We start from the raw sequence: 26,498 nt of genomic DNA, 5'->3' as shown, positions 1-26,498 counted from the left end.
ACCCAGGACTGTCTAGTTCAGTGTCTTTGAAGTGTGTGAGTCAATGAAAGGGCTCCACATGCCTTCTATAATCCAATCAACACACATGAACATGTACACGTGCACACACACACACACACACAGAGAGAGAGTCACATACAATGTCATGGCATACTAAGAAGACTGAGACCTAACTTTATTAAAAACAGGAAAAGAGTAAGGTAGAAGAATGGATTTTCCAAAACACCAGGGATACAAGGCCCTAGACTGAAATATCAGACTTTAACGGAACTACACTTTGTTCATATCTGGGCTGAAAAGACCTTTCTTCCAAAATTTGAAGTAGTGGCCTAAATTCTTTTCCTTTCCTGCAGAAGAAAGAAGAAGAACTGTCCAAGAAGGCATCATTCTTGGAGGAAAAACAAAAGATCAGAACAAGACTTTCAAAATGGGCTTCCTTTCCTTTTCAAAAATGGTATGGTTCTCAAGAAAAATAAACAAGGTGGGGAGGAGGGCTCTGGAGGACCAATTTCATCAAAGGAAGCTCAGCCTTATTCAGTAACAAATGGAACCTTCAGTCCAACAGTGGTGCCTTCAGGAAAGATAGCCTGTGATGAAGCAGCTCCACCAACATCACCAGCCAAGGAGGCCCCAGAAGGTGGCACCTTGAACAGGCCAGGTGAGTCACCATGAACAGGCCAGGTGAGTCACCACAGGTTTCTCACTAGGACAAGCCTTGTGTAGAAGTGGTTCCAATTGCATCTGGCTCAGGAAAACAGGATTGAGACTGAAGCTCACCAGTAGTTTAAGGCAGAGTTGCTGGACAGGTCAAGTCAGGAACACTGGACCCCACAGAGAATCCTGAATCTCCTGCCATGTGATCAGTCTTCTGCTTGTGATTTAATGAACATAAAGGTCAAGAGATACGGAAGGATCCCTAGGCTGGCACAGGATGTTACTAGGAGGGCCAGCTTATCAGGAAAAACACCTTTCATGTTTATCATCTTCTGAGTCCCTAAACACTGATGATGCTTTACAATTAGAAAATAAGCATTCTATGCATATATTGTAGAACCAAATCTTAGTGCAATGTCTGGGTTCAAGAGTAAAATTCTAGGACACAGGTGGCATAGGGAGAGGTATTGATGCTAGTTTATACCCATTCCAGAAAGAATGATGAATTATAGGCAATCTCTGGCTATAAAGTCAAATTATTATTACAAAGAAATAGAAATTTTTCTGAGCACTTGTGGTTGACAGGTGCCAAATGGGTGGGACTGCGCTAGGGATTTTGTTTTACTCTGACTTTCAGCTGGAGTCATCGTGGTAATCTAGATTCTATTTAGTATTAGGGATCAAGATAAATTGAATTTCTGAGCTTTATACTCATTTACCTTACTAGACACAGTGTAATCTTTGTAACCACAAGGAATTATAAAGCTACAAAAATAAGACAGTAATCAATAAAGACTTGTTTGTATATCACAATAAGACTGTGTCTCCCCAACCAGGAATTCTTGGACCAGAGCTACCAGTACAGTTTCATGATACTATTCTACCTACTAGCCAATCAAAATATGAACCATGTTGAGGTCCTTATGATAAAGACAAACCTGTTTCCCCAACTGTGTTCACATTACAAACCTTACAATGTATTGTATGGAAAGAAATGGGAACATTTCTTGAGCTGATATGCCCATATTTTGAGAAGTCCAAACAGTATAGAAGCATAGGGAATGTACTTAATTAGAATCTGGTGACCTAGTGTCAGTTTTGGCTCTGATATATCTGAGATTATGATTTTGGACAGAGCATTTCCTCTTCCATTATAAGGATCTTCACATTCTATAGCAGCAAAACGAACAGGCTGACCTGTGAGCACAAGTAGATGCAGGGTGCTTAAGGGAGCACAGTATAGAGGAAGGACCCAGGTAGCTCATGGGAGTTTTTGCAGAGAAGCAGGCAGTGGTGGCTCACACTTTTAATCCCATTACTTGGGAGGCAAATACAAGTGGATTTCCCAGTTGGAGGCCAGCCTGGTCTACAGAGTGAGTTCTATGAGAGCCTGGGATATACAGAGAAACACTATCTAGAAAAAAAAAGAAAAAAGGAAGCTACATATTTTTGCAGATGTTCTGCAAAGGATCTGTGTAGGCCCAGTGCTTTCTGCTTCTCCCAGTTCATGCTAGCTCTGCTCAGATCAATTGGAGGGCTCTGTTCTTCTTTTCCTTCATTCTGTCTGCTTTGACATTATTTTGTCCTCCTATTCTGCACAGTTCCCTGATATATGAATGGGACTGGTAGGGGGATTGATGGAGACACATCACATAGTTCTGTGTCTTTCATTCCCTGTCTCTGTCTGTTTCTCTCTGTTTCTGTTGCTCTGTTTGTACTGTGCTCCCCAAAAGCTCCCTCCCCAAAGATTCCCAACCCCTCCTCCCACCCACTGCATCCATGTATATGCCCCTCTACCTGACACACTTCCACCTCCTCCCCACCTCTGTCGGTTTCCCTTTTGGGGGCCTTTATTGAGCCTTTACCTGACCAAAGACCACTCCTGCAACTGATGCCCAACAACGCATTCCTATGCCACATTTTTGCCTGGAACCATATGTACGCCTTGGTTGATGGTTCAGTCCCTGGGTTGATGGTTCTGTCACTGTGTCTGTCTGCCTCTCTCTTTACCTCTCTCTCTCTCTCTCTCTCTCTCTCTCTCTCTCTCTCTCTCTCTCTCTCTCTCTCTCTCTCTCTCTTCCTCCATAATATCTTGTTATTGGACACTATGTTCACACTTGCTGCAGAAGGAATCTTTTCTTATAATGGCTGAATATGGCATTGATCAGTGGGATTAGAAGACTTGGACTGCTAGATTGTTTCTTTTATTTAATTTTTTAGACCAGAAGGATTTGATTTTAAACTAGATCTCTGGCCATCTAGACTCTATGTTTTTGTCACATAAGCAGTGTCTTGTATATATTCTGTCTCATTAATTGGGCCTTAAGTCAAATCAGACATTTAAATATTATTCCTAGAGGTTCTCTGACACCACTGCCCTAGTATATCTGGCAGGTATAACTGGCCAATGAGACTGAATAACAGACTTTCAACAGAAAATATTGTAGGTCAAGGGGTTTGTGGCTGAGTTGGTATTGGTTTCTGTTTCAGTAGCCAACAGAGTATGTTCCTATAACAAAGAAACAAGGACATAAGGGTAAAGGTTTCAAGCATGAATCAGCTCAAATTCAATTTCTTTTTTTAATTGAGTATCTTCTTCATTTACACTGTGGATGATAAAACCTTTCCCAATTTCTACCCTCCCAAAAGCTCCCTCCCCAAAGATTCCCAACCCCTCCTCCCACCCACTGCTTCCATATATATGCTCCTCTACCTGACACACTTCCACCTCCTCCCCACCTCTGTCGGTTTCCCTTTTGGGGGCCTCTATTGAGCCTTTACCTGACCAAAGACCACTCCTGCAACTGATGCCCAACAACGCATTCCTATGCCACATTTTTGCCTGGAACCATATGTACCCCTTGGTTGATGGTTCAGTCCCTGGGAGTCTTGGGGTGTCTGGGTGGCTGAAGTCATTGTTCTTCCCCTGGGGTGTAAACCCCTTCAGCTCCTCCAGATCCTGCATTGGACACCCCACGCCCAGTCCAATAGGTGGTTGCTAGTTTCTGCCTTTGTATTAGTAGGGCTCTGGCAGGGTCCCTCTGGAGACAGCCACAGCATGCTCCTTTTGTACATACTTCTTATCATCGTGTCGGGGTTTGGTGACTGTTTATAGGATGAATCCCCAGGTAGGGAAGTCTCTGGGTGGCCTTTACTTCAATGTCTTGTCTCCCTTATTGCTCCTGTGAGTATTATGTTCCCTTTTTCAGAGGAACCGTAGCACCCTCAGTTAAGACCTCCTACTTCTTGAGCTTCCTGTGCTAGGTGAATTGTAAATTGTTTCTTCTGAGCTTTGGACTAGCAACAGCTTATTAGTGAGTGCATACCATGTGTGTTCTTGTGACTGGGTTACCTTGCTCAGGGTGACACGTTCTAGTTCCATCCATTTGCCTAAGAATGTCATGAACTCATTGATTATAATGGCTGAATAGTACTCCATTGTGTATATATACCACATTTTCTGTATCCATTCCTCTGTTGAGGGGCATCAGGGTTTTATCTAGGTTCTGGCTATTATAAATAAAACTGCTAAGAACATAGTGGAGCATGTGTCCATATTACATGTAGGAGCATCTTCTGGGTACATGACCAAGAGTGGTATAGCTGGGTCCTCAGATAGTACTATGTTTAATTTTCTGAGGAATCACCAAACTAATTTCCAGAGTGGTTTTACCAGCTTGCAATCCCACCAACAATGGAGAAGTGTTCTTCTTTCTCCACATCCTATCCAGCATCTGCTGACCCCAGAGTTTTTCATCTTAGCCATTCTGACTGGTGTAAGGTGTAATCCCAGGGTTGTTTTGATTTGCATTTCTCTAATAGCTAAGGATGCTGAACATTTCTTTAGGTGCTTTAGAGTCATTTGAGTTTCCTCAGTTGAGAATTCCCTGTTTAGCTCTGTACCCAATTTTTTAATAGGGTCATTTGATTCTCTGGAGTCTTCAATTCTTTGTATACATGGATATTAGCCCTCTATCAATGCAGGGTTAGTAAAGATCTTTTCCCAATTTTTTGGTTGCCATTTTGTCCTATTGACTGTGTCCTTTGCCTTACAGAAGCTTTGCAGTTTTATGAGGTCCCATTTGTTGATTCTTGTTCTTAGAGCATAAGCCATTGGTGTTCTGCTCAGAAACTTTGCCCCTGTGACCATGTGTTCAAGGTTTGTCACCACTTCTTCTCTATAAGCTTCAGTGTGTCTGATTTTATCTGTAGATCCTTGGATTTATCTGTAGATCCACTTGGATTTGAGCTTTGGACAAGGAGATAAGAATGGGTCCATTTGCATTTTTCTGCATGCAGACCTCCAGTTGATCCAGCACCATTTTTTTTAAATGCTCTCTTTTTTCCACTGGATGTTTTTTTAGCTCCTTTGTCAAATATCAAGTGACCATAGGTGTGTGGATTCTTTTCTGGGTCTTCAATTCTATTCCATTGATCTTCCTGTCTGTCTGCATACCAATACCAAACAGTTTTTATCACTATTGCTCTGTAGTAGCGCTTGAGGTCAGGGATGGTGATTTCCCCAGAATATCTTTTTTTGTGAAGAATAATTTTTGCTATCCTGGATTTTTTGTTATTCCAGTTGAATTTGTGAGTTGCTCTTTCTAGATCTATGAAGAACTGATTTGGAATTTTGATGAGGATTGCATTGAATCTGTGGATTGCTTTCGGCAAGATGGCCATTTTTACTATATTGATCTTGCAAATCCATGAACATGGGAGATTTTTCCATCTTCTGAGACTTTCTTCGATTTCTTTCTTCAGAGGCTTAAAGTTCTTCTCATATAGACACTTCACTTGCTTCGTCAGGTTCACACCTAGGTGTGAAATATTATTTGGTACTATTGTGAAGGGTATCATTTCCCTAATTTCTGTCTCATCTTGTTTATCCTTTGAGTAGAGGAAGGCTACTGATTTGTTTGAGTTAATTTTATATCCAGCCACTTTGCTGAAGTTGTTTATCAGCTTTAGGAGTTCTCTGGTGGAAGTCATGGAGTTGCTTAATTATACTATCACATCATCAGCAAATATTGATAGTTTGACTTCTTCCTTTCCAATTTGTATACCTTTGACCTCTTTTTGCTGCCTGATTGCTTTGGCTAGGACCTCAAGTACTATGATGAATAGATAGGGAAAGAGTGGGCAGCCTTGTCTGGTCCCCAATTTTAGTCTGATTGTTTTAAGTTTCTCTCCATTTAGCTTGATGTTGATTAGTTAGAATGGGTCAATTTGCATTTTTCTGCATGCAGGCCTCCAGTTGATCCAGTACCATTTTTTTTAAATGCTGTCTTTTTTCCACTGGATGTTTTTAGCTCCTTTGTCAAATATCAAGTGACTAGAGGTGTGTGGATTCTTTGCTGGGTCTTCAATTCTTCCGTATGCAGTATATTGCTTTCACTATGTTTAGGTATGGGCTTTGGATTCCCGATCTCTCCAAGTCTTTTATCATGAAGGGATGCTGAATTTTGTCAAAAGCCTTTTCAGCATCTAATGAAATAATCATTGTTTTTTTTTCCTTTGGGTTGTTAATGTAGTAAATTAGAACGACGGATTTCTATATGTTGAACCATCCCTGCCTCACTGGGATGAAGCCTACCTGATCATGGTGAATTATATACTTCTGATGCATTCTTGGATTCGGTTGGTCAGGGTGTTGTTCAGTATTTTTGGTTTGGTTTAGGTATAAGTGTGATTGTGGCTTCATAGAATGAGTTCAGTAGTGCTCCTTGAGTTTCTATTTCGTGAAAACGTTTGAAGAGTATCAGAATTAACTCTTCTTTGAAGATCTGATAGAATTCCCCACTAAACCCATCTGGTCCTGGGCCTTTTTTTGAAGGGAAACTATTCATGACTGCTTCTATTTCTTCAGGGCTTATGGGACTATTTATATGGTTTATCTGATCCTGTTTTGACATTGACACCTGGTATGTATCTTGAAAGCTATCCATTTCATCGAGGTTTTCAAACTTTGTTGAGTATAAACTCTCGTACTAGGATCTGATGATTTTTTGAATTTCCACAGCTCCTGTTGTTATGTCTCCCTAATCATTTCTGATTTTATTAATTTGGATACTGTCTCCATGCCCCCTGGTTAGTCTGGCTAAGGGTTTATCTATCTTGATTTTCTCAAAGAACCAGATCCTTGTTTTGTTGATTCTTTGTATAGCTCTTTTTACTTCTGCTTGGTTGATTTTGGATCTAAGTTTGATTATTTCCTGCAGTCTACTCCTCTTGGGGGTATTTGCTTCCTTTTGTTCTAGAGCCTTCAAGTGTGCTGTCAAGCTGTTAGTGTAAGCTCTCTCCATTCCCTTTTTGGAGGCACTTAGAGCTATGAGTTTTCCTCTTAGCACTGTTTTCATTGTGTCTCATAAATTTTGGTATGATGTGTCTTCGTTTTCATTGAATTCTAAAATGTCTTTAATTTCTTTATTTCTTCCTTGACCAAGCTATCATTGAGAAGAGCATTGTTCAAAGTCCATGTATATGTGTGTTTTCCATTGCTGTTGTTTGAGCTTAAGACCAGCCTTAGGCCAGGGTGATCTGATAAGATACATGGAATAATTTCAATATTTCTGTATCTGTTGAGACCTGCTTTGTAACCAATTATATGGTCAATTTTGGATAAGGTACCATGAGGTGCTGAGAAGAAGGTATATTCTTTTGCTTTATGGTGGAATGTTCTATAAATATCTGTTAGATCCAGTTGGTCTATAACTTCAGTTAGTTTCACAGTATCTCTGTTTAGTTTCTGATTCCATGATTTGATCATTTTTTGCAGTGGGGTGCTGAAATCTCCCACTAGTATCGTGTGGGGTACAATGTGTGCTTTGAGCTTTATTAAAGTTGCTTTTATGAATGTGGGTGCCCTTATGTTCAGAGCATATATGTTCAGAATTGAGAGTTCATCTTGGAAGACTTTTCCTTTGAGCAGTATGAATTGTCCCTTCTTATAATTTTGGACATCACTACCAATTTCATGATACTATTCTACCTACTAGCCAATCAACACCTGAATCAATTTGGGGTCCTTATGATAAGGACAAACCTATATTCCCAAACTTTGCTCATATTACAAACCTTAAAATGTCTGGAAAGGAAAGAAATCTACACATTTCTTTAGCTGATATCCCCATATATTTTGAGAAGTCCAGAAAGTGTGGAAGCATAGGGAATGTACTGAACTAGAATCTGGTGCCCTAGTGTTAGTTTTGGCTCTGATGTATCTGAGCTCATGATTTTGGAGAGAGCATTCCATCTTCCACTATAAGTATCTTCACATTCCATAGTAGCAAAACTAACAGGCTGGGCTCTGAGCCCACCTAGAGGTAGAGTGCATAGGAGAGAACAGTGTAGATAACACACCCAGGTAGTTCATGAGAGGTCTTCCAGAGAAGCAGACAGAGAGCTGGGGTGTTCACAGGAACACCCTGTGTTCTCATTGTGGTAGCCATCCTGCACTCAGTTTCCACATTAACCTTTGAACTGCAGTGCTCTTCAGTAGCAGTGTTGTGATGGGAGGGAAACTGGCTGCCACATCTGCCAACCCTCTATGGAAAGGGTTGTCCTGTCTGGCCTGCCAGGATTGGCAGCTGTGTCCTACTGGGGACTCAGAGTATAACCCTCATGGACCAGATCTTTATGGTTTGAATGGAAATTTCAGGACAGAAAATGTGACTGTGTGTCATGTCTAGGACACAAAGAAACTATATTACCTGCTGTAATCCTCCAGGCAAAATCTTTAAAAGAAGTGCCAGTGCCAGCACAACTTGTGAAGACATGCCACCTGAGCACTTGGAGCCATGGAGATACAGGCTTTTAATCCTACAATTAAGTGATTGAAGCAGGATGGTAGACACAACCCAAATTGTGCAGAATAATACACTTACAATTTTAATTGAAATAAATTGAAACTTATCATCTATAGGAATTTTCTCTTCTGTTATTTTCTATATTCTTTGTTTATTTTATATATGATTTTCCCTTTCCATGTTTGCCCCTCAGCATAATCCCATAAGCCCTCTTGCATTTGACTGTTCCCCAATCAACCCCCTCCCACTTCTCTGTCCTGTCACATATCAAATCATTCCCAAGAAGAAACTAGGAGAGGAAGGAGAGAGCCCTGGTCCTGGAATGGCTTTATGCAGCATTGTAGGGGATTACCAGGAATTTTCAATGGAGATTGACTTACTATGGCACAGTGGTTTATTTAGCAATGCATATATTAATGTAATATAACATTAATTCACAGAGAACAAAGTATCTCCTTTCCTAACTTATTGTTCATCTTGTGACAGGTGGGAACCTCCTGAACCCTAGGCACTCAGACCAACAGAGTCTAGGCAATGACGAATCTTCGTGTACAGGAACAACAAGTGTGGTCTCAACACAGTTACAAATAAAGGTAATTTGCATGGAATTCTTTGAGGCAAATTTAAAATCTCAATGTCTTTTTTCTGTGTTTTGACTAGTAATTCTCAAATGTTTTCACCCAACTCCTCATATATCAATTTTTCTTTATATTGCCACTGGGATCAGAGAAAACAGGTCAATGCTCTGTCCAGTTAGTCATTACACTATATTGAATACTGCTCTCAAACACTCTAACCCAAGATAGCCTTGTACAATGCTATGATCCAAGGTGATCAGAGTTCCCAAAGCCTGTATGGCCTACTGAAGATTCTCATCTTAATTTCTGAGCCTCTTAAACATCAGGAACTTGCTTTAGGGTGAAATGTTCTATAAATATCAGTCAAATCCAATTGGTCCAAAGCTTCAATTAGTTTTACTGTGTCCCTGTTTAGTTTCTGTTTTCCTGATCGGTCCATTGAGGAGAGTGGAGTGTTGAAGTCCCCCACAATTATTGTGTTAGGTGCAATGTGTGCTTTGAGCTTTAGTAAAGTTTCTTTTACGAATGAGGGTGCCCTTGCATTTGGAGCATAGATGTTCAGAATTGAAAGTTCTTCTTGGTGGATTTTTCCTTTGACCAGCAAGAAGTGTCCCTCGGTGTCTCTTTTGATGACTTTAGGTTGAAAGTCAAATTTATGTGATATTAGAATGGCTACTCTGGCTCGTTTCCCCGGGACCATTGGCTTGTAAAATTGTCTTCCAACCTTTTACTCTAAGGTAGTTTTTGTCTTTGACATTTAGGTGTGTTTCCTGTATGCAGCAAAATGTAGGGTCCTGTTTCCTTACCCAGTCTGTTAGTCTATGTCTGGATGCTCCAGTGTAGGGGAATGGCAGGACAGGGAAGTGGGTGTTGAAGGGTTGGGTAGCAGGAGGAGGGAAGATGGGATAGGGAGTTTTGGAGGGGAAACTAGGAAAGAGGATAACAATTGTAATGTAAATAAAATAACTAAAAACAATTAAGGAAAAAAGGTAAAAAAAATCAATTGTATGAAAGAGACAAGGAGAGTTGGCAATACATGAATTGAACAGTTCAGGAGGTTGTGTGAAAGAGAACTATGTAGAAAGTGAACTCAGAAGTCTCAGTTACACACTCCCTCCCTGTGGGAAATCCAGCAGAAAGCAGGGGACAAGGAACTGGGATCATTGAATAGGTATATAATCGTGGGTATATAGGAGAAATCATGTCGTTTGCCACTCACAAAGTGAGTGGAAAATATAACTTAATGTGATTTTGTGCAATTTCTGATGAGTCATATAAAAATAAAAGGACAACTTTCTGAGTGTGCAGTTCCTCTGAACTAGAGAGTGTAAAAGAGTCTGAGATAGTCTACCTAAGTGACCCAAAAAACTCCACTAGAGAACTCCTTGATAAACAACTTCAGCAAAGTGGCAGGTTATAAAATCAACTCAAGCAAATCAGTGGCCTTCCTATACTCAAAGGATAAGCAGGTTGAGAAAGAAATTAGGGAAATGACCCCCTTCACAATAGCCACAAACTGTATAAAGTATCTTGGGGTGACTCTTACCAAACATGTGAAAGATCTGTATGACAAGAACTTCAAGACTCTGATGAAGGAAATGGAAGAAGACCTCAAAAAATGGGAAAACCTCCCATGCTCATGGATCGGCAGGATCAATTTAGTTAAAATGGCCATTTTGCCAAAAGCAATATACAGATTCAGTGCAATACCCATCAAAATCACAACTCAATTCTTCACAGAGTTAGAAAGAGCAATTATCAAATTCATCTGGAATAACAAAAAAAGCCAGGATAGGTAAAACTATTCTCAGCAACAAAAGAAATTCTGGGGGAATCAGTATCCCTGACCTCAAGCAATACTACAGAGCAATAGTGTTAAAAACTGCATGATATTGGTACAGTGACAGGCAGGCAGATCAATGGAACAGGATTGAAGATCCAGAAATGAACCCACACACCTATGGCCACTTGATCCTCGACAAAAGGGCTGAAAACATCCAATGGAAAAAAGATAGCCTTTTCAACAAATGGTGCTGGTTCAACTAGAGGTCAGCATTCAGAAGAATGCAAATTGATCCATCCTTGTCTCCTTGTACTAAGCTCAAATCCAAATGGATCAAGGACCTCCACATAAAGCCAGACACTCTGAAGCTAATAGAAAAGAAACTGGGGAAGACCCTTGAGGACATCCATACAGGGAGAAAGTTTCTGAACAGAACACCAATAGCATATGCTCTAAGATCAAGAACTGACAAATGGGACCTCATAAAATTACAAAGTTTCTGTAAGGCAAAGGACACCATCAAAAGGACAAATCGGCAACCAACAAATTGGGAAAAGATCTTCACAAATCCTACATTAGATAGAGGGCTAATATCCAATATATATAAAGAACTCAAGAAGTTAGACTCCAGAAAACCGAACAACCCTATTAAAAAATGGGGTACAGAGTTAAACAAAGAATTCTCACCTGAAGAACTTCGGATGGCAGAGAAACATCTTAAAAAATGCTCAACTTCATTAGTCATTAGGGAAATGCAAATCAAAACAACCCTGAGATTGCACCTTACACCAGTCAGAATGGCTAAGATTAAAAGTTCAGGGGACAGCAGTTGTTGGGGAGGATGTGGAGAAAGAGGAACACTCCTCCACTGCTGGTGTGGTTGCAAATTGCTACAACCACTCTGGAAATCAGTCTGGCGGTTCCTCCGAAAACTGGGCACCTCACTTCCAGAAGATCCTGCTATACCACTCCTGGGCATATACCCAAAAGATACTCCAGCATGTAATAAGGATACATGTTCCACTATGTTCATAGCAGCCCTATTTATAATTGCCAGAAGTTGGAAAGAACCCAGGTATCCCTCAACAGAAGAGTGGATGCAAAAAATGTGGTATATCTACACAATGGAGTACTATTCAGCCATTAGAAACAATGAATTCATGAAATTCTTAGGCAAATGGATGGAGCTGGAGAACATCATAATAAGTGAGGTAACCCAGACTCAAAAGATGAATCATGGTATGCACTCACTAATAAGTAGATATTAACCTAGAAAACTGGAATACCCAAAACATAATCCACACATCAAATGAGGTACAAGAAGAATGGAGGAGTGGCCCCTTGTTCTGAAAAGACTCAGTGAAGCAGTATAGAGCAAAATAAGAACAGGGAAGTGGGAAGGGTTGGGTGGGAAAACAGGGGGAGGGAAGGGGACTGATGGGACTTTTGGGGAGTGGGGATCCAGAAAAGGGGAAATCATTTGAAATGTAAATAAATATATCAATAAATTTAAAAAAAACCATTCACGCCAAAAATGTTTGCAAACAAATAGCAAACAATTCCTTATAGAATAAAAATCTCCAAAAAAAAAAAAAAACCATCAGGAATTTAGTTTTCATTCCTCATGATCATGCAAATGCATAACCCTCCTATGTGTACACAACCACTCACAGCTATGTGAAGTCTTCTGGTCCTGATTTCAATAAATAACCTATTTGTAAGCCGGCTTCTTAAGTTGAACATTCCCTCAGAGCTCCTTTGCAATATGTTTTTCAATGGGAACAGGCATCCCTAATCCCAAATCTACCATTTTACTAGCATAATAGGAAATCCCAAGGTGGGATTATTCACTAAATGTATGAAACTGAATTGACACAAGGGGTGTTCTATTCACTCTAATTTCTTCAGGGAGAGAGGTTTGTGAATCTGACACAGATATACATACACAATTGTGTGTGTATATATGTGTGTATGTGTGTGTGTGTGTGTGTGTGTGTGTGTGTGTGTGGGCAAAGGCATGAATGTGCTAGAGAGCTGAAATGCCAGCATGCCAGACAAAGTGTTTTGATGTTTCCTGTCTTTTCTTTTTTGTCTTAGAACATCGCCAGGCATAATAATGTCACTCTTCTTCCCCAAGAGCGGTTCCAACTGTTAAGTGCTCTTGGGCAGAACATTGAAATAAACAAGAATGTTTCATTGGCATTTTATATGAGCCTGAGCAAAAACTTCTATAAAATGGCAGCTGACCTTGATCAATGTGGACAAAAGGAAGCAGCCTTTGTGCTCTACCACAAGTACCTCACGTGAGAACCTGCAGTTTCTACTCCTTTTCTGGAACTCGTTTTTTTGCTCACTCTGCTGTTTTATTCAGGGTTTTCTTCTTTGTTGACAGCTATAGAACGTGAGGATGTTATCTTTTCATCAGATTTCTGGAACTGCCCACACAGACTTTTTCTTGTGATTCAAAGATACAAGGAACAAAGGTGGTGGTGTTATAAATAAGGAAAAAAAATATATATATATATACTATATCTCCTTATATTCTGTTTCACAAAATTTAAGGCCAACTAGGATTGGTGAGACTTTTCCATCTTCCCCTTACTAAAGTCAAAGCACCCTTGTCACTGAGGCTGTAAGAACTATTTCATGGTGACAGCTTTACAATCTATTTTTCACTCTTCTTATGCAATACAATGAATAGTTTGAAGAAATCCCTACGGATGGTTAACCACACTGAAGCTAGGTAGTCAACAATCCTCTGGTGACTATGAAGCTACAGGAATGCCTACCTCTCTCCTATAGAACTCAATAAGCTATATATATATAGTATAGGGAGGGGTTTTCTGGACATGATTTCATTGATCTTCAGAAGACTGAATGTTTAGTAGGTACATCAATTACTGTTCCACAACTAGAGAGCTTAGATTTACAGATGAGTTGAGGTACCACAGTTTGCATTCCCTTTGTTGTACAAATACTACAACAGGGTTTCTCTTGGTTTTCCACTGGTGGTTTCCTGTAAAATGAAGGCATTCTCTTGAGATCATAAAAAATCTACTCTCATTTCTTCCCTTCTCCAATAACAAAACTCTCTTACCAAAAAGTCACAAGTTCTCCCATACATCAGCTTCCCAGACTGAGTTTCTGGTCATATCCTCTTCTCAAGAAGAGTTTTTGACAAGGCAGTGAATCTTGAATCTTGGACAGACATAAGGGTTGAAGCAGTTTACTAGCATCTTTCAGTGCATCATGAGACTAGGTACCCAGGGAACATCACCACCTAGAACTGAGCACCCTCAGTATCTCCTCTCATTACCTAGTGATGTCTGAGGTAAGGTGGTACACTCCCAGGAAGCAATAAACAAAAGTGCTATGTCAGCAAAGATTAATAGTGAGAATGAAAGACTCAGACCACTGTGTTTATTTCCTAGTATGAAGTCCAGGAGTACAACCTGTTTCTTCAAGGATTGTGGGTCTATCTGGTGCCTCCTGGGTGTTGAAATGACCAACTGACACTGTATCACTTTAACTATGCTTATTGACAACTAATGTTTGCTGAATGTGCCAGTATCATGGAAGAATTTTGATAGTTTTTCTCCAGTCTAAGTAATGGAAATTGATGTGGGATCTCAGGGTGTGCCTTATTAAATACCAATAACTTCTAAAGCAGTGACTACAGAGTCCAAGATTCCTTAGGGACTCATTTAGACATTTTAATTTCTCTGCACAGCTTAGTCTCTCTGCTCTATTCCTTTAGACTCTATGTGGAAAAGCTCCCGGCAGATAAAAAGTACAAAGAGATTCTGGAGATTTATAAAAAATCAAATATCCTCAAGGTAGGTTTTCATTCTCAATGTGGCTGACCAAAAATCTCCAAAGCAGAACACAGCTGCTCACCAAAAAGACACAGATGATGACACTAGAAGGAAGGGGGGGCAATGCTGTTTCAGGAATTCTGTATAGAGGGGATGGCTGGGAATTGCGTTCAAGACATGCACGAGATACTGCTGCCCCTGCCATCTTCTTTTCTTTCTCTCTTTTCTGACATTAGCACTGTTCTAATTATACATTTTGGTTTTGTATTGCAGACAACAAAACAGATTTTTGTAAGGGCTGAGGAGCTGAAGAGAGACCTGATTAATGAATACACTGAAGAACATCTTGTTTACTTGACAGAAAAGGTCAGTGTGAGGAGAAGCATGGATATAGGAGGACTGTGTGACATCTACACAGTCTGATCCCAGGACTGTCTAGTTCAGTGTCTTTGAAGTGTGAGTCAATGACAGGGCTCCCTCTGTTATCCAATCAACACACATGAACATGCACACACACACACACACACACACACACATACACACACAATGTCATGGCATACTAAGAAGACTGAGACCTAACTTTATTAAAAACAGGAAAAGAGTAAGGTAGAAGAATGGATTTTCCAAAACACCAGGGATACAGGCCCTAGGCTCAAATGTCAGACTTTAACGGAACTACACTTTGCTCATATCTGGACTGAAAAGACGTTTCTTCCAAAATTTGAAGTAGTAGCCTAAATTCTTTTCCTTTCCTACAGAAGAAGAAGGAAGAAGAAGAACTGTCCAAGAAGGCATCATTCTTGGAAGAAAAAAGGAAGACCAGAACACGAATTTCAAAATGGGCTTCCTTTCCTTTTCTAAAACGGTATGGTTCTCAATAAAAATAAGCAAGGTGGGAGGTGGGCGCTGGAGCACCAATTTCATCAAAGGAAGCTCAGCCTTATTCAGTAACAACTGGAACTTTCAGCCCAACAGTGGTGCCTATAGCAAAGGAAGCCTGTGATGAAGCAGCTCAAACAACATCACCAGCTGCCAAGGAGGCTGCAGAAACTGGCACCTTAGAATGTCCAGGTGAGTCATCATCGTTTTCTTACTTGGACAAGCCTTGTGTAGAAGTTGTTCAAATTGCATCTGGGTCAGGAAAACAGGAGTGAGACTGAAGCTCACCAGTAAGGTAAGGCAGAGGTGCTGGACAGGTGCCTCAAGTCTGGAACACTGGGCCCCACACGGAATCCTGAATCTCCTGCCATGTGCTCAGAACAGTCTTCTGCTTCCATAGATCTGCTGGCTATGCTGTGGTAACAGAACCTCATGAGATGAGTGCTGCTTTTATCTGTCTTGACAACCTGACTGTCTTGTCAGCATGTGGAGACAGAGCAATATTTCCATATGTATCTGTCAGATGTTGTTAAAAAATTTCTGAGCTTTCCCTCCAGTTCAGAGACCACATGGGTCTCCCTTGTCCTTAAACATTGCAAGATTGTGGACAGATTGTGGTAGTCTGACCCTGAGATAAGAAACTGTGTATATATTTGTGCTCTCTGCATCCTCTTATGACCTGAAGGACTTATTCACAGCCTCACAGATCTAGCATAAATGCTCCATATGATTGAGCATAACCACAGCTGGCTTCTTCAAGATGGATTCTATAGAATAAGTGTAGTTTGACTCAATGCATGCCAGGATGTCACAGATTGTAAGTCATTTGTGTGAGTCAAGGTCTAAGGCAACATTCAGGTGGACACAGGAAAATACAAGTCTAGACTTCAGAGCCTAAATGCCAAAAAATCTGGAGATATGAATGAAGAACCAAGGAGATGACTTTGTCCAATGAAGACTTTCACAGAGAAATTTTATATCAGCTCAGAGTCACATCCAAAAATATTGCTCCATCCACTTAAGCAGACAGTAAAGCCCATGGCCCCTTCTCCCAGACACCAGTAACCAGAGCTTGGAGTAAAACTCCCTGCCTATCATGAGGAGGGGGATGAAGAAAAGAATCTCAATGACTTTGCATTACTTTCCTAGGGTGATAGGCTTGAGTTCTCCTCAGGGATACCAGGCCCTGTCTCCTCATACTTTTCTCTCTTTTCCATTACAGTTATGAAGTGCCGAGGCCTGCGCCAGGTGGCCCTCCCTCATGATTTGTGCGATAAATTCCTCACTGCAGCAGGAATGAACACCAAGAAAAAAATAGAGACATGTGGTGTTCTATGTGGCGCCCTGGTAAAGATATAAACACTTCTGATTTGAGGCTGTTGTTTTCCCCTTGACTTTACATGACTCTCAGGGAACATATCTAGGGTCTCTATCCATACACATCACCTTCCAGGAGGAACTATGGGTGACAAGGCTGGCCATCTTGTATTGGATGACTTTGTATTTGTTGCTTTAGAGAGTCTTTTGAAATGAACAACGTGGTTCAATGCTATAGATAGAAATGTTCATTCTACATGGGGGCTAGTGCCAGAAATTCCAGGTACTGGCAAACTGAGGCTGGAATCTTCTTACAAGTTCAAATGAGCCTCAGCATCAGAGTTCTATATTACCTACAGGTAAAAGAATGCAGACAGAAAGCAGAAATGCAGGTAGCCAGGCATAAGTCCCGGAAACAGACAAGTTGCCTAGTTGTAACCAGAAATCAATGGCTTTTAGGTCCTGGTCTGAGTATCTACTCTGGTAAGCTTTTGAGCACTAGTTTCCTAGGCATCTCTGGACTCCTGAGCAATCCTACTGGCTGCTACTGGAAAGACTCTAAGCCCAGGAGGTGTCAAGCTGGACATCTACATTTCTACTCAACATCTGTTCCTTTTTAATTGTATCTCAGCAAAGCACAAGAGTAGCCAAGAATTTGAAACCACAAAGGGAGAAAGAAAAATGAGATTAAAAATGAGATTCATGCACTTTCTGGTCTGGGGCCTATTGTGTGTGAGAGAGAATGGGTCTGAGACCTCCAAGAGTTGTAACAAGTTGTTTTCTCCTGGCAGGTTGGGGAGGAGTATCACATCAGCCATATCCTCATTCCTGTCCAGGAGGGAGGCCCAGATTATTGCTGTGCAAAGCATGAGGAGGATCTCTTCTTTATTCAAGAAGGACTGGGACTTATTACATTAGGATGGATACATGTAAGCAAAAGGACCTCTGGTAATGAGGGTTCCTTTTCTGTTTCTTCGAAACAGTCTACCTAAAACTTGCTGTGCACAGAGTCAATTCATTCCAGATCATCGGCTCTTAGCATATATAATCAATAGTGTGCAGTTCAAATCAAAGGAGCATTTCCTGGCACTTTTACAGTTCTTTGTATTTTATGTTTACTAGGAGTAATTGTTCAAACTTTCAAATTCATGTTAATCTGCGTGGAGAATGGTAGCTTGCCAGGATATATGAGAAAATGTATATAGACCATATACCTAAAAGGTGTAGAAATGAAACTTAAGTAAGCCAAGAGTGTCTGTTCTAATGATTGTGGTTTTTATTTATGAAGAAGTACTTCCTTTGTGTACACTGAAATGATCTTACATGCAAGATTTTGAAGTGTTTGAACATGTTTGGACTTGTTTGGACTCTCAAGAAAACACATTTACTTGCCGAGAGAGTCCCTTGGATGATTCTGTTATTTTCAAAGACTGAAGTTCACAAAACTATTGAATTTATTCTAACAACGAATATAAGCCCCAAGAAGGAGCATTACTTGTGTTTTTTGTGAGATCAAAAACTTCTAGTCAGACCTTGGGAAGTGCTGATGCTCTTCATTCCAATTGTATAAATTCTTCCTGCTGTGCCAAATTCAACAATATATTATGGCCAACTGATATTGGCCTTTTGTGGCTTGGGACTCAAAAGGGAAATCACACATAAAATGAGCACCATGTCACATGAGACAAAGTGCACAATATACTTCAGGTGAGAAGTATAGGACAGTGAGGGTTGCAGAGGAAGAGCTGTCACATGTAAAGTGACATGATGACTTGGGAGGAGGAGCCCAAAATATTTATAAGAGAGGGGATAGCATTGGAGAGAGATACACTGAGATCCTATATCAATGAGCATTTCTGTTGGCTAGGATTTGCGGTTTGTTTTGGAAATGGATGCCTGATCTTCACATATATAACCAAAGAGAACCCTGGCATACCTTGTCTAGGATGGGATGTAAAAATAGAGAGTGATTTGGAGTAAAGAGAAAACTCTGGACTATTCTGAGCAAAAGAATGATGTAGCCAACACCATACTCCAGAAGTTAAAATTAAGGAGTTGAAGGGCTCCTTGGGAAGGGAATGTCAGGTGTGGTTTGGGAGCTTATACCATGGAATGAGGATAAGAAGGTGATAGTCTTGTTTGTGTGTGTAGGAGGGATCAAGGTAACTCAGATACCCAGGCAATAGGGGTAGAGGCTGAGGAGTCAGACTGGGCAGGATTTCAATTGGGCTCATGGAGTTAGAAGTGCTCCTCTCATAAACATGAATAGGGCTGTAGAAGAGGACAGACCTTGACAGCAGGGTTCAGTTATACTGTTTGGAATTGAAGGCACATGTTAGATATTCCAACTGCATCAACATTGGGAGGATGTTGTGAGAAGCCTAGACAGGGACCTGAGCCACGTGCAGGTGGCTCATGAACCTGGTAAATAGGGAGAACTGGCTGCAAGAGAAACAATTCCCTGGCAGATTAGGTGAATGTCTAATGAGGAAAGCAGGGTGTATAGGGATGAAGAAGAAACAAGGGTGAAGGAGAACTGGATAGGATGTTCTCAGAAGCCGCATAACAGGCATGCAGGAAGAATGACTTCAGGATTTGACCTGCTGGAGTTCCGAGGATATTGACTTAATGCTTTCTAAGTCATGGTGGACAGAGATTGCAATGTTTAATAATGTCATAAATTAATGTCAAACATTATTTTTTTTTAGATTTATTTATTTATTTATTATATGTAAATACACTGTGGCTGTCTTCAGACACTCCAGAAGAGGGTGTCAGAACTCATTATGGATGGTTGTGAGCCACCATGTGGTTGCTGGGATTTGAACTCAGGACCTTCGGGAGAGCAGTCAGTGCTCTTAACCGCTGAGCCATCTCTCCAGCCCCAATGTCAAACATTATTGTCATAATGTTTAATAATGTCATCTGGGTGTACTGTCACACTCCTGGACTCCCAGCATTCGGGACGATAAGACTTGTAGGTAGGGAATTTGGTGCCAACTTGAGAGAACTGTAATATTGTGCCTCAAAACAAGAAGTCACTTGATTAGGAATTGGTCAATGTGGAGTCTGTCATAACGTTCATACTGAAGCAGGCATCTAGGACCTAGAATCTAGGGGAATTTGAAGTGAGAAGGCTGCTCTTAGGAAATGGGTTAGCAGATTACTGACATGTAGGACCTGAGAGATGGTTTGGACATGGTATCTTCTTGTTTGTTGTTTTCTTCAATTTTTCTTTGATTTCACTTTAGTTGTCAAAGGCTTGATGTTTTAAATTATAGCATAGCTGTGAGTATACATATGTAAAAAGAGTTGGGGTTGCAAATTGGTACAACCACTCTGGAAATCAGTTGGGCAGTTTCTCAGAAAACTGGGCACATCACTTCCGGAAGATTCTGCTATACCCTCTCCTGGGCATATACCCAGAGGATTCCCCAGCATGTAATAAAGATACATGCTCCACTATGTTCATAGCAGCCCTATTTATAATAGCCAGAAACTGGAAAGAACCCAGGTATTCCTCAGCAGAAGAATGGATGCAAAAAATGTGGTATATACACAATGGAGTACTATTCAGCCATTAGAAACAATGAATTCATGAAATTCTTAGGCAAATGGATGGAGCTGGAGAACATCATACACTAAGTGAGGTAAGCCAGTCTCAAAAGATCAATCATGGTATTCACTCACTAAGAAGTGGATATTAACCTAGAAAACTGGAATACCAAAAACATAATCCACATGAAATGAGGTACAAAAAGAACGGAGGAGTGGCCCCTGGTTCTGGAAAGACTCAATGTAGCAGTACAGGGCAAAACCAGAGCAGGGAAGTGGGAAGGGGAGGGTGGGAGAACAGGGGGAGTGAAAGGGGCTTATGGGACTTCTGGGGAGTGGGCGTCCAGAAAAGGGAAAATCATTTGAAATGTAAATAAAAATATATTGAATAAAAAAAGGAAAAAATAAGTTATAGCTTAGTTGTGAGTGTACATACATAAATAGAGTTGTTAAATGGCTCAAGGTGGAGGCATCTATATGCATAGACAACTTAAAAATGAAAATCTGCAAAAAGCCTGCTCCAAATTTCTCATTTCCTTCCTCTGAAATTGAAACCTCTCTTGATCTCACCATGTCTTCCTCCATTTTATATATGAACCTCCTCAATTCTAGTAGTACTTCGCCTTCATTGGGCAGAAATGTAACTTTTTTAACTGGGTTGCAACCATTACTCTCTGTAAGATTACTATCTGTAAGTGGGGACTCATGCATGTATTTGTCTGATGGGTAGTTACATCTGGTGACCCAGTGAGAATGGAAGGGAAGTAAAGGAAAGAGTATGATCGTGTGAGTAGTACAGTACCACATCAGAAGGAGTGTAGTAGCTCCTCTTCACATAGGGAGAAATCCCATGGGTCTCAGAGGAAGGATTCAATGTCAACAGCTGCATTCCCAGAGAGATTGTTGAAGTAGTCATCAGAAAAAAATGATGAATTAATCAGTGTGCTGTTGGCAGGAAGGAAGCAGAGATGGGTTAAACGTGAAGGACAAAACTTGAAATAGTTACTGTCTAGACATCAGGTTTATGTAGGCATGGATGATCAAAAGGAAGTGACACTATTAGAGGATATGGCCTTGTTGGAGTAGGAGTCTCATTCTTGGAGGAAGTGTGTCACTTTGGGCATGAACTCTGAAACCCTTCTTCCTTCCTATGAGATTTTATGTTCCTGTTTGCTTTTCAAACAAGATGTAGAACTCTCTGCTCATCTGGCACCATGTTTGCCAGGATGATGCCATGCTATCTGCTATGATGATAATGGACTGAAGTTCTGGACCTGTAAGGGAGCCCTGATTAAATAGTGTTCTATATAAGTCTTGCATTGGTCATGGTGCCCATTCACAAAATTGAAAACAAAGAGACAGTAAATGAGAAAACTTTTTTTAGTTTATGATGTTTCATTATGCATGCTAAGCAGGCACTTGGCCATGCCCAGAGCGCCTTTACTGTATTTTTCATTAGATATATTACTTATTTACATTGCAAATAATTTTCTCTTTCCTCAGTTTATTTTGAATTTTATAATTTGCAGGACAAGGCAGATGGTTCAATTTTCCTTTTCCACATGACAGATGTGGGTTTGCATGGAGAGATTTTGGAAATCACAGGAGAGAACAGATTGTTCCCTTCCCTGGTGGATCAAGCATAGCTGACTGGGCTAACTTACAATTCTTGACTTCTTTTGTCTTCTCAGACCCATCCAACCCAGACAGCCTTTTTGTCAAGTGTAGATCTACACACACATTTTGCATACCAAACGATGCTCCCTGAATCCATAGCTGTGGTGTGTGCTCCCAAGTATAAACAGTAAGTATGTGAGATTCAAGTCTGGAATTTAGAATTACAAAATTGTCAATGGCTCCAAACTATTTAAAAATTGTCTATGTACAGAATGTCTTAATTGATTGCTATGAAAGCCTTCCTTTAAGGTGCATATTCTAATGATCACCAGCCACTCTTAAAAGATAAGATGACACCACTGCTGGTTTTCTAAGACAACCTCTCAAGTAATTTACTCAAGAGGCAGAGATTGAAGAAATTCCACAGAAAACACTTTATAAGAGTTTTATGTCTTTTATTTCCCAATTCTGTGTTATTCTGAATTCTTCAGGAGAGGTAGTATTGGGCAAGCAATGAGTCATCCTGCTTTCTTTTATAATATTTTTGTACACTTGATGTGCTACAGGAATAAGATTGCTCTGGTTTTAGAATTTTGTCCCTTCTCCCTCAAATTTATTGGTTTAAACAGACCTAACTCATTGCTACATTGTTCTTCCTACATATTTCTACTGTTGACTTCCTCTGCCCACGTAGATTAACGTGCAAGAAAGGGATCCAGAGACAGAGAGACAGAGATGCTTATATATGACAAAAGGAAGGAAAGTGAATAAATGAATGAATGAATGAATGAATGAATGAATACGAAAGTATAGATGGAAGATCAGGGGGAAAGACATCAAAGAAAAAAAGAAAGGAGAAACAATAAGAAACTAGTGGATAATTAAAACTAGGACATGGATGTCAAGGTCTAGGAGGAGGACAGCGTGGACCATAATCAATTACAATAGGCAGACATACTCTGCAGTTACTAAAATAGAAGGGAAACACTGTGCAAAGAAGATGAGAAGAGAGATAGGAGGTTTTGAGAGAAATGAGACGGTAAAAGAGAAAGAGGGAGAGACATCTATGAAAAAAGACATCTAAGAAAAAAAGAGAAATGAGTAAAAGAAAACAAACAAAAGAAAATGGTAGAGAGAAAGGTAGAAAAGAGAGACAGAGGAAACTAGGACTTGGAGGCAAATGTGTGCAACTGTGTCTGCCTTTTCTCATTTCAGAATTGGAATTTTCACACTGACACCTACTGGACTACAAGAAATATCCGATTGTCCACGGAGAGGGTTTCACGCTCACAGACAGGACACAGCTCTCTTCTGTGTATGTATCTTTGTACAAGTAATCAAGGGCGTGTTTTCAGCAGGACACAGTGCTGATTGGGTTCATCATTTTTTCCTTACCCTCCTGGCAGTTCATCTTCACCACCCTCTTCTTAACAATTCACAATAACCAAATATCTAGGATTCAGGTATCAGTGGATAGAAGTTTTCTCATATTTGAAATCTAGTCATTGACTGTCTCTGAGATGCTAGTCCTTTCTGTCACTCAAACCTGGTATCTGGGGTAACTAATAACATCAAGATAAGATTAAGGAAGCAAAACTTGAATGTACTTCAGGGTCAGAGTGTGAGAGCAGCATGCTTGAGGCTCTGAATTCTATCCCCAGTAACATGAGGAAAAGAACAAAGTATTAAATCCATTTGCTTATTTAATGCTTTATCAATGTCATTAACTAACTCGCAGTCAGTGATCTGAATGCAAATGAAAAATATGCAAGATATGTTAATTATGCAAATTTTGACCAGTAATTTTGTCTGGAAGAGTATGGTTCTAACTCTCTAGGGAGGTAGTTTCTTCTCCCATTTTATTTTCTCTGGTCACACACTTAGTTTGATCAGATCTTTGTGTGTCAGATCAGCCCCAGATAGCAAGATTCTTTCACTTTATTGCATATCAGCCAGGGCTCTTCCATTGAGTTTAGATTCAAAGGAAATGTAGCAACATAGTGAAAGGACCAGAACCTGTCCCATAAAATATATAAGAACCAGAAATTCAGTCACAGAGATCCAAAGTAATCTAAGATCCTATATCAGACTGCTAATTCCAAGAGTCAGTCTGTCTTTCTATCTCTGTCTCTCTGTGTATGTGTGCTTTATATGTGTCATAATACATGTGTATATATATATATGTATATATATATATATACATATATATATATACATGATTATACTCTTGATTATAACAAACAATTAAGACCTAATAAAATTTAAGATTTTTTTGTAAAACATGTATATTTCTATGTTTCTTTCTGTACCATCATTGTGTAGACTTGTGAAAGCAGATACCATTTTCAGTTTAAGCCTGTTATCTGTGGGTTCAGTATCTGTAGTGCTGAGAAGAGTTTGTCAGATGCCCTAGATCTGGAGTCAGGTGATTGTGCAGTGCCTGCTTCCGTATAAGATCAGTGGATTCTGTTACACATTTTATCATCTCCCTTGTTCCCAGTTGAGTACTCTCATGGATCAAAAGCAGAGAATATTTTTCAGTCAGATGGGAGGAAGAAGATCTGAACAGATGTATTCTAAACTACATAGCTCTGTCTTGTAATATAACAATGTTAAGTATTGCAAAGTTGAAAGAGATTGCATGATTATAAAAAAAAGATGCCTAGAAATCTAATGCCAAGGTTCCAAGTTGCAACAACACTTTCTATTTCTGGCCAATGTAAAGCATACTGACAAAGCCAGCAGCAGGACAGCTATAGCAGGTGAATCATGAGTTTAAAGCTATCTGACATTATGTCGCCAAACTGAGTCATACTGATTACTCCTCATGTTTTTGTATGCCATATTTAAGCATCCCTCAAAGACTATTAGATAACTTTTATCATCTGATTTATACAATGACTCCAATAATACACTGGACATACTGATCCTTTTAATAAGGCAATATTTTGCAAGTGACTCTGGAAAATATGTGCCAAGATATATGGTGACACACTGACTCTGATCATGAGGAGAACTAGGGAGGAGTACTGGGTCCCAGCCCCTTTCCCATAGCTGCCACCAACAAGATAATCTCACCTCTAAAATGAGAATTATTGCTCTACAGTTAGCTTTTTACATTAGAGGATTGGGACAGGGCTATGCAGTGAGATTGCTTGTGTTTTAAACTTTAGGCTCTCTATTCAGTTCCCAGCATTTCCACTTCTGGAATCTGCCAAAGTGCTCCTTTCCTATAATACAGCACTGGAGAGCAGGTGTCAGGAGTTTAACACCAAGATTCTTCTGTGCTCTCTAGGATATATGGTGTAGACTAGATCACATGAGACTTTCCTTTGCTATAATATAAAAAGTATAAGTTGTTTCAAAATTGGAACTTACCATGACTTATCCACGTTTCCTTTTCTCCAATTGCAGGACTGCAGTCATGTCACCACCCGGAACATCATGGTGACTGTCACAGATTTGAGATGAGTCAAATCCCAAACACCTTCAGTTGTGAGTGTGTGTGTGTGTGTGTGTGTGTGTGTGTGTGTGTGTGTGTGTGTGTATGTGTGTGTGTGTACATGTGTGTATGCATGAGGACTTGTGCACATGTATGTCTCTCTCTCTCTCTGAGTGTTTTATACACATGAATGTGTTATATGCATGTATGTAGGATGGTATACATATCTGTTATGTTCAATGTGTTATACATGTTGCTTCTATCTCTTGAATGTTTAATCTACATCATGTATGTGTACCAGGCTGGATGGTTATACTTGGTAGCCAAAAGAAAACCTATCTTCTCTATATGAGGTTTATTTAAAGTTAGGATAGTGTATTAGGAGTTCATAACAATTAGAAATTGATTTTGTTATAAAACATATTTATTAAGAGGTTAAGACAATATTTTTGGCCATGAACCATGAGCATACATTGTATATAAGGATTCAGTACACCCAAAACTGTTCTGCATCATCTGTCACAGGGTAGATGTGGGACAGATTATAATTCCAAGACTCACTAACCAACTGCAGAAGGGAATCACCTCAAAGGTCCCAGACATCAGCCTACATTTTTCATCTACTCAGAATGTTGCTCTGAGAGAAATGGATTAATGAAGACTAAAGAGAATTTTCTGACTCAATAGAAACTTCGTTGCTTTTGGATTGACTTTAATCTGACATGAGTCGACCACCGGTATTCAGTTTCTAGTACAAACAGCATGATATGATGTCTCCCTACATGAGATTACTATAGTCTGGTACTGCAACATCATGGAAAACTGAAAAAGATGTATTTTCCAGAAAATATCCTAGGGATGTGTGTTTCTGCTAGGCTCCCTGAAGAACCTTTGAGGATGCGGTTTCAGGCTTATACCATTAAAGTGCTGACTTTGTTCTGTGATGTTCACTTCATATTGAATCTTCAGTTCATCACAGATGTGAAAAGAACTTTGGTAACAAAGTGACCACCTTTCAAACCCTGGAAGACAAGAGAAGATGACTACAGC

At 40.0% G+C, this 26,498-nt stretch overlaps 1 protein-coding gene across 1 annotated transcript; it reads left to right on the top strand.

Moving 5' to 3' along the window:
• Nucleotides 1-668: 668 nt before the first annotated feature.
• Nucleotides 669-24,881, top strand: LOC127668496 (STAM-binding protein-like). Its single transcript, XM_052162134.1, has 7 exons — nucleotides 669-681; nucleotides 15,614-15,709; nucleotides 16,740-16,864; nucleotides 17,626-17,763; nucleotides 22,081-22,193; nucleotides 23,222-23,321; nucleotides 24,858-24,881. The coding sequence occupies exons 1-7, from the start codon at nucleotides 669-671 to the stop codon at nucleotides 24,879-24,881; spliced, it is 609 nt and encodes a 202-aa protein (XP_052018094.1).
• Nucleotides 24,882-26,498: the final 1,617 nt, after the last annotated feature.

The sequence above is a fragment of the Apodemus sylvaticus genome, chromosome 18 (assembly GCF_947179515.1).
Source record: "Apodemus sylvaticus chromosome 18, mApoSyl1.1, whole genome shotgun sequence".
Lineage (NCBI taxonomy): Eukaryota > Metazoa > Chordata > Mammalia > Rodentia > Muridae > Apodemus > Apodemus sylvaticus.
Note: the sequence above shows the minus strand (reverse complement) of the source record. Positions and strands in the feature narration are given on the sequence as shown.

Excerpts from the sequence above, each read along its gene's own strand:
- LOC127668496 (XM_052162134.1), top strand. Across the intron at positions 16,865-17,625 it reads GTGTTCTATGTGGCGCCCTG|GTTGGGGAGGAGTATCACAT; the intron begins GTAAAGATATAA and ends TTCTCCTGGCAG. Across the intron at positions 17,764-22,080 it reads TTACATTAGGATGGATACAT|ACCCATCCAACCCAGACAGC; the intron begins GTAAGCAAAAGG and ends TTGTCTTCTCAG.